At 31.5% G+C, this 12747-nt stretch overlaps 1 protein-coding gene across 1 annotated transcript; it reads left to right on the top strand.

Moving 5' to 3' along the window:
- The first annotated feature begins 3371 nt into the window (after positions 1 to 3371).
- Positions 3372 to 7212, top strand: LOC147391906 (uncharacterized protein At4g22160). The gene is made up of 2 exons (XM_086460172.1): positions 3372 to 3873; positions 6940 to 7212. The coding sequence occupies exons 1-2, from the start codon at positions 3416 to 3418 to the stop codon at positions 6986 to 6988; spliced, it is 507 nt and encodes a 168-aa protein (XP_086316298.1). The 5' UTR covers positions 3372 to 3415; the 3' UTR covers positions 6989 to 7212.
- The last annotated feature ends 5535 nt before the right edge of the window (positions 7213 to 12747 follow it).

Raw genomic sequence — 12747 nt, 5'->3', positions numbered from 1 at the left:
TGTTTTGAAATATGCAAAATACGTATATTCTAGTATAGAAAGGAACACTCGGATTAAACATTATGACTAAATCTTCAAAATTAGAAGTATAATCTTTTTAATTTGTTATTCATTTTTACAAATCGTTTCAAATCAAAATTTATATCTAAATCTTTAAAATTAATAGTTTATCAATCTTCAATCTTTATTCATCATCGCAAATTATTGGAACATACAATTTATGGGTTCAATTAAGAGACAGAGAGAAATGAATGCAAGGGTGGAGCCAATAATTTGCCTACATGGGCAAACAAGAGTGAATATTTTTTTTAATGGGGCAATAATGTCATATTTTTTTATCCGTTGCAATAACTCATATATCCTTACAAATTTTAAAAATTCTTGTGAGGGCAAGTGCCCCCATTATAAATCCGCCCCCGATTGATTGATCATTCAATTAAGAGAGCGAAGTCAATGGGTAGGAGTTCGATCAATCTCTTAAGAATCTCATAGGAACCCAAAAAAACAAAAGAGAGATAAAGGAGGAGGTGAATGTCATGTTTTACTCGATCCTTTAAAAAGAGGGGACGAAGGAAGAGGAAAAAATAGTTTAAAGTGGAGTTGAAAAAGAAGCAAATGATGAGTGTGTTTTGATCCAAAATAGTGTTGAACAGTGGCAAATGGCCTTTTTTTCTATATTTTTTTTAGAGTCGTTGTGGAATGATCTCAAGATTGTACCTCATATCTCACTTTCTTGACGTGGAAACATATAGAACCATAGATGCTTTTCATCGTCATTATTTGAAAATTATCATATAGAATTTCCTATTAAACTATTTTCAAAAGAAAATTAAATTATGCATCATAAAGAAATTAGAAGCCCTAAGATATAAAATAGGGACAAGGAATCAAAGATTCCTCTCTTAAACACGTTATCTTTGGTAAAGGTTTGGAAGAGACGTAAGAGGTGCTTCAAACTTATTGAAGGTGATCCTCTTTTTAAGAGATTGGTAAGGAATATTTTTCAATTCTTACTGAGTTGATTCATCCGAGTCAAACATTAAATTGATTTAGAATTAATTAATTAACTATTTATATATAATTATAGTCATCTTTATATATTGTTTAGGGCCACAAAAGTCATCTTTATATAAATAAGAAAGTATATAACTATATTATAAAAATAAAAATTAATTATTTTATATATAAAAAAATATAAATTCTGATTGACTATTTTCAAAATAATTGAGAACCATTTCAAATCTCGAATGAGTCATCTCGGATTAGTCAATGTGTTAAACTATTCACATTGACCATCTCTCACCCAATGGCTTTCAAGAGTCAAGACTGGGATGGCAGTCCAAGTCATCTAAATTTTCAAAAATTAAACTATGAACTTTTCACCATAGAGATCACCCTCACCAAAAATTAGCCCATTCCGAAACTTCTAACTACCATTTTGAAAAATGTTTGGCTTTCTTTAAAGGCTTCAATCACTTCCAATGTGTGTGTGTATATGTATGACAGGTCCTTTGGTGTCACTTGTAATGGGAGACAACAGCCATTGTATCCAACTAGGCTAACCCTCGGGATTTAGGTGATTTGATCGATGAGAATGCGTTAAGAAACCGGATCCCGTGATTTCCCACTTGGGTGGATACCTATTATCAGTTCGGGTTATTTATTGAATATTATTCAATCTTTTAAATTGAGGCTATGTCCTCAAATATTATTGTTATAAGGCTAGAGAAGTCTATGAAATCAAGGGTATAATTGGAAAGTTGATCTCAACTTAATTCTAAATATCGAAGCAATGCTAATGGGGAGGAACTTAAATAATTTTCCATGAAGACATAGACTTGAACTGTCTAAAGAAAATCAAGCATATTAGCCCTTAAATTGTCATAGAAGAAGACCTTGCTAACAATAAGAACAATAATATTTAGATTCCAATCAAACAAATCTCTAGAAAATCTGTGATTTTCGTCAAATCCTAACGGTCTTGTTGATGGAGAGCCTCAATTGTGGGTTGAGGATAGAGAAGTCCTCTAGAGAATATCAAATCCATAAACTTTTCTCTTGATACATAATACATCTTTTAGAGAATATTAAATTCACAAGTTTTCCTCCAAAGAAGATCAAGCATTAAGCTTCAACAGATGCCAAGTATCATAAAAGATTGAGTATAAAATCAATTCTTCAGAGATAGTGATCTCTTGAGAAGATCAAAGTCTCAAATGCTTTAGAGATGATAAATCCATTTCAACCAATAAACCACTAAGGCCAAAAAGAAGAAAAATCTTGCAATACAAGCCAACTCCTCAAAGGATCATTTAAAAAGCAAAACAATATCCTCACTTTATAAAGAAGAAAAACAAAACAAAGATTAGAGAGAAGATTAAGAATTGAGATTTGTACCACCATCATCATTAACATAATAATTGTTCATAATTCCATTTCATGCATCCAAAGGAAGGATGAAATTTTTTAGCATGGACACTTATGACTCATATCTAAATTTCTAAACATATTTGCATGCTCACTTGTATCTTTAAATGTGTTGATTTTTTAAAAGACTTGTAGTTTTGATTAATGATAAAAAATAAATAAATAAATAAATAAATAAATAAATACTAATAGGGCTGTTCGAAGAGCAATCCAACATCATAACTAAGGGTGTTAATGGGTACTAATTATCCGATTACCTCCTGAATTCGAAATCAATTAATTAGCTTTGGTTCTATCATCGTGGAACTAGTTGCTTTTTTATTTGGTTATGAGTAACCATCTCAGGGATTTGGTATTGGATTTCTTTTACTTGTGGCTTAATTATAAGAAGACTAATGATAATCTGACGCTCTTTTTTCAGATGTCCCCCATACACTCTCTGATTTGACAATTACAAAATCATAAATCTTTTCCTTGTGTATACCTAATCAAAGGATCTATGGTTCTCTAATGGGGTTGTCTGAAAAAGAGTGTCAGAGTATCATAACTCTTATAAGAAAATTAAGGAGTCTACCTAAATATATTTTATGAGAACTTCTATTGGCATCTCAACTTTTACTTATTTCATCCCAATTTCTTAAATTATTTATGACACCCCAATTAAAGATTATGACACATAATTCAAAATATCAGAAATGTTTGATTCAAATTATTATCTAACATTATAATACTTGTTCCAATGATTTCAGTAGTCATTTACAATTATGATTAGGCTCATGTAAAATCCAAAACCCAAGAGATAGAAATCGAGCCAAGAGTTTCTCTCTCTCAATTTTTACTTATTTCCAATCATTCATTTATTTTATTTATTCTTAATGGAATTTTATAAGGAAAAGTTGGGGTGCCAATAGCTGCTCTCAAATTAAAACCGTGTCCCCGAAGGCTCAACTCAATACATTGAAATCCTCTTTAATTCAGTCCATCTTTGATGGCCGATTCGTACGGCGTCCCCAGCACGAATCGTGACGCAGAAAATCGCGGAAACCGTCTATCATACGCCTTTGATGCTGGATTCTTATCCGGCGCACACCCTCCTGACACGCCCCCTACCATCGACGTAGATGTCGAGGAAGACTCTTCTCCTCCTACGAGTTCTGACTCGGAAAGTAGCGGTCCGTTAGGCGAGTCAAACAGGTGGGCGAATCTGTCTAGCAGCATCCGAACGTTCTCAGAATCGTTGTTAAGGATGGAGTTGGCGGAGATGGAGATGTTGAAGGCGAGGGAGGCTTCGCGTGTGGAAGCTGAGAAGCGGAGAGTGGAATCGGAAGCTGAGATGACTCAGATGTTGCTGAAGACACAGTTGCAGATCGCATCGTTTATTTCGAGAAAGAGTCAAAAGCGGAAGAGAAAGCGAGTCGAAGAAGAAGATTCTTCAACTAGAGAAAGGTAAAGTTCTGAAATTCTTCCGCTCTCTATCTTTTTTTTTTCTTCTTCTTTATCGCTAGTAAACGTAAAGTTCAACTCGCGAGTCGTGACTCGTTCGATTCCGCTCTTTTAGGCTAAACGTGCTAAACAGTAGTTGACTCGCAAGGTTTAGCAATGCCATGAGATGGTGAGAGTTTTAAGAGAGACTAACAATATGAAGAGTATGTTCGGCAGTAGAGGTTACTCTCATCTTCGTCACCTAAATCAATTCAATAGTCGTTTTGTATTTATTGCGAAAAATCATTAGAAAAATAGATGTCTTGTATTCTGTTGGTGTTAGCTCCCGTCCTTCTCTTTTTTTTTTTTTTTTAGGGTTACGAAAAAGGGCAATTGTGTAATTTTTTAAAAGAACATTTTATTTTTGGGGTTTTTTATTTGGAGAGACTTAAATGCTTTAGTTACTCTGGATTTATAGATAGAGATCTCTAGAACTGTAAAATTCATGAGAAAATAGTGATTGTTCTTATTCTTTGTGGTCATAGACACATTGCCAAACCACGTAAATCCTTGTGTTTGATTTTTTGTCTGTTGTTTTATTTTTTTACATGTAATGGGATCTCTCCTCTTGACCTCCAAATTTAGATCCAGCTTGAACCCCTTGTGGCAGTTATTTTATTGTGTTCACTGTATGTGAGGCATTTAGGACCTGTTATAGCATTATGGGGCATCAAACATGTTGGGTAAAGTTGATGAATGTTGCCATGGAAAGACAATATGTTGAGTATTAGCATTAGTGATTTTGATGCTATGTGGCATGTTGTATGTGTGGATCCTGTTGTACACGTGCCGTTTCATCTTGCACCACTTGAATGAACATAAATTGATCTTGCAACTCATAAGAATGTCATCTTGTTGGTAGCCTTTGCCTTAGATTTCCAATCAGTATTGTGGAGGGTGATGCTTTTCTTGGTATGAAAGCCCTTACCTAGATTGTTCGAGCATCCAAATTTCAAAGTCAGGATTGGGCCAAAAATTTTTATGGGTTGAGATTTGATCATTGGGGTGGTATAAAGTATAAACTTGGTTTAGATTTTTACTGGTATATATTGTCGTTAGGTTGCCCCAATCCATATCATGAGGGTATGAGACAATGAGATTGTAACATGTAGGAAGAGGACGATTGTACAACCAAATATGAAAGTATAAGACAAAGCACAACTATGTTGTTAATTTCTGATTTCATTTTGTATGATTGCTATTTAACTCATGTGAGGTCTGTAGGCATAGTTAGAAGTTTTTTTTCCTTGTAAACTTGGGTTGTTGAAGGGTCCAATTCTGAATAGATTTACTAGTGCGGTACTGATTTTAATTCACATCTATCTGTTTTAGCAATGTATCATATTAAATTTGATTATGTAATAGTCATATATAGTTTTGTTTTCAGGCTTGATCTAGAGATGCCCCTTTAACCTTTTTTTTAAAGTTGTGTCTTAAGGTATTTAACAAAGTTATTACTTTGAAGTCATGTAACCTATCTAGGACTAGGTATCTTAGGTGATGGGGTACAAGTTATCAGAATTGATCCATTCTACATATTTAAAATTTATTAGGTTGGGATATATATATAGGGGGCTGTTCATGGGACAACAATTGTGACAACATCTACGACAACAGTTTTTGTCTTATACGGGTTAGAAGTTTTGGAATGGGCTGATTTTTGGTGAGGATGATCTCCTCACCATAGAGATCATTCTCATTAAAAATCAGCTCATTTTGAAACTTCTAACCCCATCAAAAGTAGTTTACAAAAAAATTGATGGTCCACGATTCTTCAACTTGTAAACTCGGGTTAAAAGTTTCACAATGGGCTGATTTTTGGTGAGGATGATCTCTATGGTAATGAGATCATCCTCACAAAAAATCAGCCCATTCCGAAACTTCTAACCCCATCAGAAGTGATTTACAAAAAACTGTTGTCGTAGATGTTGTCACAATTGTTGTCCCATGATCCGTCCCCATATATATATGGAAATGCTAACATCCAAGACCTCATGGGACATTAGCATTCTCCGCCACATTCATACTTTCCAATAATATTCCTGTCCATTTTGTCTTTTAGTAAAAAAGAAAGGGGTATGTTCGTCTTTTACATAATAAATGTTTATTTACGTAAAGGGTTTTGTTAACATGTGCCCTAACATAAATGCTTGTATTTTAGCCACCTTGTTCGTAATAAATGCTTCGACAATTGATGCTAAAAATCAACATTCACTTGTCTTTTTCACTTAAAGACAAAATGATTAGGGGTATTATTGGAAAGTGAATGTGATGGAGAATGCTAACATTCCTATGAGGTCTTGGACGTTAGTATTTGATGCAAGTGGTGATCATGACTTATTTTGTAAGGTTTATTTTTATTTTCATATAGTATGTTGGGTACTTAAGGGTAGTTTATTAACTTACACTTTCTTTAGTTAAATCTCTACAAAAGTGTCGGTTGTGTAGAATGAAGGGACTTTTTGCATAGTGTCGTGATAATCTGACTCCCCCACATGGCATACTTTCCTGACGTGGCATGTGCTAGAACCATAGATTGTATGCCTCGAGATGCACATCCTCATAAATATGTGTAGTTGTGTATCCCTAGGAAAAAAGATCTATAGTTCTATCACATGCCACATCAGGAGAGTATGGGGGACTATGCCCCGTGGGGGAGTCAGAAAATCATTACTCTTTTGGATATTATGTTTTGTGAGAACACCTCTTGCTAAAGAGAGTCAGGGCTTGTAAAACCCCTCTGCCTAGTATTTCATCTTTAATCCTCCCTATTATCTTTCATTTTAATTTGTGTGTTCTTTTCTGATCTTTTTGTTTGCTTCAGTATTCCCCATAGAATAAAAAAAGATCTTGCTCTCATGGTACTTTGTGTTCAATCTCACTCTACATGGGAAAAGAGAAATAAATGAAATTTCAATTTTTGCCTCCAACTGTGTTCTCATTTATATCTTGGAGTTTGCATTGTGCTTTGTTGTTGCTATTAGTTAGGATTTTGGTGGTACCTGAAGATCAGATTGCACTTTTATGCAGGCAGGGCCTCATGTTGCTTGGGTTACTTCAAGGAAATTTGAGCTTTTGATATGCCATGTCATTATCCATGGATGGCCACAGTTTCAAGGGAGTCTTGTACGTTTAAGGTTGACAACTATATTTCCCAAATTTATTGTTGTTATGCTGGTACATGGACGAGTATCTATAATTGTATCTTTTTATTTATTTATTATTATTATTAAATGAGAACATTATATAAACAAAAACAGAAGCTAATTATAAATTCCAGCATACATGGATTTCCTATTGTCATTCATTGATGATTTGATTTCTCATTCTATATATGAAATACCTTTTCTTTTGTTAATGGACATATACAAAATATTCAGACCTACTGCTATGTCTCAAATATGCCCCCCACACAGTTACATTGCTTGAATCTCTTTCAGCAAGTTTTGGGGTCTACAAAACATCTTCAGAAATCCATAGATCTCTAAGAAAATTGGTCGCATACACCTCATTTGAGTCTTAGATACTAATTGGATAATAGAAATTTCTAGGTGTCACCCTGTTACTAACTTCTAACTTTAATCCACCTATTGTTTACATTTATATAATTCAAGTTGTCTTATTTATTGAACCCTGTAGAAATCTTGTGTGGCATTTCGGGTGGATCTGACTTTTTCCTTGATTTTTAGTTGATTGTGTCCTCCGTGAATTAATCTAAAAGGGTTTCTTTATGCCCTAATTTCCGTGTCGTCTATAAATCTAGTGGGGAATGGATTGATCACTTGTATCTTTGTGAGAGAAGTATGGACTCATTTTGGATCTTTCCTATTACTTTGGCATTATTTTAAAATTAGCATATCAAATTCTTTTCATGTAGAGAGAATTTTGTGGGTTCTAAAACTCGTTGGGGATGTGAAAAAGAAAGGAAGGAAACCTTGGAGGGAAATAGGTAATATTAGGCCTCTTTGTTTTTCTGGTGTAAGATCTTTAAGAAATTTAAGAGGATATATTTTGATGATTTCTTCTTCAAATGGGATATACCCTGTAAGCTCCATCTTTTTGCGCCGTTCTTTTTGTTTGGATGGGTAAGCTGGACTGGACTTGAACCCACGACCTCAAAGTTACTTTGGGATGCGTCAAATTATCTCCCTTTTATTTTCTTTATCCCTGAAACTAAGATAAAGTTACTGTGCAGGTTCTCTCAACCACACCTTTCTTTTGGAATTTTAATAAAATTTCTACTTATAAAAAAAGGGTAGTTTAGAAATTTCCCCCTGTAAAATAGGTGATATTAGGTTTACCCTCTTGCAAAATGCAAGATTAGGTTTACCCCCCTTGACCACTAGTCAACATTGGTTTATTGTTATTATTATTTTTATTTTATTTTATGGTTTAACAGTGAAATTTTGTTTATTTATTTATTTATTTATTTATTATTTTAAATGTTGATCTAGTAATTAGGTATTTAAAGAGTATTTTGAAAAAAAAATCAAAATTTCATCATTAAATCATCAAGAAAATGTAACATTGACTTTCTGGTCAGCCTAATCTTGCATTTTATAAGGGATAAACCTAATATCATCAATTTTATAGGGGGTGTTTTCAAAATAACCCCAAAAAAGAGAGCAGCTGCTTATTTTAATAAATTTTGTAATAATTATGATTTCTTGCAAACTTTTCTATTTGTGGAGTCATCACCGAAGAGGATACACACCATATATCTCAGTTCATCGAGACAATATTATTATGTAGGATGCAGAGGATTCTATCATTTTTTTTTAAATATTTTTTTAGGGGGTGCTAATGTCGAAGACTTCATGTGGATGTTAGCATTGTCCAACAACTTTTTTTCAATAATACTCATCATTTTATCTTTTAGGCGATGTTTGTTTGCGCTAATTTTCAACGCTTAATGTTGAAAAAAAATATATATTTCAGCACTTTTTGTCATATAACTGCATTTGTTTACTCCATATTATCAACATTTATAGTTGAAAATAAGTGAAAAAAATTCAACATTATTTTGATACTTAATTTTGTACCGAAGCGGTGAGCACTTCTCTTTTTCTACACAGACAAGTATGCCTTCATATTTAAAAGTATATTACCTCTTATATCCCATGGATAATTATATAAGCACCCCACATCATTGCCAAATTGTTTTGTCTTATATGGGTCAAAAGTTTTGCAATGAATTGATTTTTGGTGAAGATGATCTCTACAATGAGGAGATCACCCTTACAAAAAATCAGTCAATTTCGAAACTTTTAACCTCATAAAAAAAAGTTCAAGAATCGTAAATCGTCCATTTTTTTTTTTGAAACCAATTTTGATGAGGTTAGAAGTTTTAGAATGAGCTGATTTATTGTGAGGATGATCTCTAGACCATATAGACCATCATCACCAAAAATTAGCTATGGTGTGAGTTAACCTTATTAATTCATAGGGTGTTTTTATAATTACACATCTTTTATTTTCATCGAAAATTATTCATCCAAAATTAAGTTTTTTCAATGTTGACTTCAAATTTTGGTGACTTGTATGACATTATTATTTTTTATTTGAAATTTATAAGGTTTTAGAAATAAAAATTATTATTTAGAAATTGAAAATTTGAGTATTACTTATTATTTAACAATAAATTGTATTTTAATTTTATAAGAAATAATATATTTTATTATGTTTGATAAGATATAGGTATTTGAAACATGCAAACAATGTATAATATGATTGTAAGGGTAAAAAAGATATTTTACTAGTTTCAGCAATGTATTACAAATAACTTTTTCAGTATTTAAATTTAGAGCTTATAAATTTCAGTACTTATTTTTTTTAATTTAACAAATAACATCTTAGTGAAAAAGACAAGGGATATTGATCTTTTATACAATAAATGTTTGTTTACATAATAAATAATGTATATTTTTAATTAAATATATTTTTTATATATACTAAATGCATTGATAATTAATGTCAACATGATAAATGTATTTATTGGGTAAAAGACTAACATGCCCTTGTTTATTTTTTTTCAATTTAACAAATATCACCTTAAGGAAAAAGACGATGGGCATTAGTCTTTTATACAATAAATGTTTGTTTACATAATAAATTATGTATATTTTGAATTAAATATATATTTTTTACATTAAATACTTTGACAATTAATACCAATATAATAAATATACTTATTGGGTAAAAGACTAACATGTCTTTGTTTTTTTTTTTTATTAAAATACAAAATGAGGAGGGGTATTATTTAAAAAAAAAAAGTATTAAACAATGCTAATGTTTTTATGAGGTCTTTTTTTTTTTTTTTTTTTTGAAACATGGTATCCCCGTTAGTAAAGATCCAGGACCTGGTTCATCAGACAGGCCCAATTCAGGTTTCCCAACTATACCCGACAAGACTAATCCATGACCACATGCACCGACCCACACAACACATGTGGTAGTTTATTTAAGAAGTGGTCCTCAGTTTCGAACTCACAACTTAGAGGAGCAAACTCTAGTTGTTGGTCTTACCATTGAGGCACACCCCTGATAGATTCCCCATGAGGTCTTGGATGTTAACATTCCCCTTTTATTTATTATTGGACCTTACTGTCGTGAAGACTTTGGCACTAACAGATGATCTCTGGCTCACCACCTCCTTCCCTAATTATTCATTGCATCCAATCTCTTCCTAATGAACTTATGTACAGAATTCTGGCTTTCTTAATTCAGTTGCTTGGTTTTATTTCTTCTCAAAAAGCTTCTGTTATATCAAAGCTGTGCATCTTTTTATAAAATTCAAACCTTTAAATTTAAAGAGTAATAGTTGAATACTCTTAAGACTCTAAGAGATCAGTTTACATTCTCCCTGTCAATATTTTTTTGTTCGTTGAGATTTTAAAAAATGGTTAAGACTTGTAGGATGACGCAGATGAGAAAACTCTTGTGGAGATTATCTAAAACATCATTTACAAAATATTTTTTTATTAATTATAGATTCTGTAATAGTGCCAAAATTATTTGTAAAATTCACCAGATAAGGGATTACTGGATTAATTAATTGTCACAAAATATAACAACATTTTTAACCTTCACTCTTCAACATTCAAATTTGATGGATTTTGGTAAGAAACTCAAAAATGTCATTTATATTTTACCTAGAATTTTATTATTTTATATTTTCCTAGAATTTTCTCAAATTTTTATGAAAATTTCACGAATTTATCAGATTTAAACTCCTATCAAATAATAAAATACGAAGATTAGTTATTTATATGTTTATTTTTACGTTTTTTGAGTAGACAAGATGGTATGGGGTCTATGATCAATACTGATTATGTCAGACCTCGACCAAACAAACTCTTGCGGGGGATTAATTGGTGTAGTGTTTATTTAAATTTAAAGTTTCTATAATATTTTTACAAATTTTATAATTATTACTTTGTTAATGTCATTGGAATATTCAAAGTACGGGTGGCAATGGGTTGGTCATGTTCTTATTGTAAATCCAAATCCGACTCATTTAATAATCCTGTCAAAAATTTAAATCCAAACTCAATCCATTATAAATAGAAATACTTGACTCGACCCATATATAATTTGTTTAATAAAATTCTAATCTTCTTACAAAAACAAAATATCATTACAAAAAATAAAGTCACGCCACCATAAATCATTATCTACCAACATAAATTAAGTTTGATCACAAAAAATAAATAATTTAAAAAAATCTTAAATAATTATTAATATATTTAAAATTACACTTTAATGATAGAATATATAAATGTATCAAAACGGATTAAGTGGATTGACAACTCTAACCCAAATCCGACCCATTTAATAATCACATTAGATGGATTAATACTACTGTAAAATAAAATGAGACTTAATCCAAATCCACCACTTTCTTGTGTCTAATTCTATTAAAGAGTGAAATATATATCTATATATTATATATATGTCACGGAACACTAGGCCATAAGATTTGTCATGTGACAATTTTTGGTAGGGTCACAAAGATTCAAATGCATCAACACCACAATATCATTCTCCAAACTTATCTGTGGAATAAGAGGTTTTTTCTTTTTTAAATAAAATAATATTTTACATAATTTCAATGATGTTGATGTCTTGTGCCTGCTATAACTATGTTTTGTATTTTACCTTCAATAACGAAAAAGGGATACATCTATCATTTAAAAATAAATGAAAGTCTCAAGAAAAATTTAAATACAAATAAATAAAAATGATAAGAAATATTTAATTCTTTTTAGTGAAAAAGATAAGAATGTATTTGTCTTTTATACAATAAATATTTGCTTAGATGATAAATATTATAAATATTTAAGTATTTTGAATTATATATACTTTGACAATTAATACCAACATAATAAATGTATTTATTAATGACATAATAGATGTATTATTTAATAAAAGTATTTATTTAATAAAAGATTATCATTTTATCTTTTTCACTAAAAGACAAAATAAAGATGGGTATTATTATAAATAAATAAAAAGAATGTTGGACAATACTAACGTCCTTATGAGATCTTTTTTTTTTATTTTTAAATATGATATTCCCATTGATAAAGGATCAGGACCTGGTCCATAAGACAGGCTCAACCCAGTTTTCCAACGATACCTGACAAGCCTATCCATGTGGTAGTTTATTCAAGAAGTATCCTCAATTTTGAACTCACAACCTAAATGAGCAAACTCTAGTTGTTGGTCTTACCATTGAGGCACACCCTTGGTGGATTTTTCATGAGGTCTTAGACATCAGTATTTTCCCTTTTATTTATTGTTGTACCTTAATATCGTGAAGACTTTGGCACTAACAAA

Source organism: Akebia trifoliata, chromosome 11, assembly GCF_017979445.1.
Source record: "Akebia trifoliata isolate Shusen 1 chromosome 11, ASM1797944v1, whole genome shotgun sequence".
Lineage (NCBI taxonomy): Eukaryota > Viridiplantae > Streptophyta > Magnoliopsida > Ranunculales > Lardizabalaceae > Akebia > Akebia trifoliata.
The sequence above is the reverse complement of the archived record's forward strand: the minus strand, read 5'-3'. Positions and strand labels throughout refer to the sequence as shown.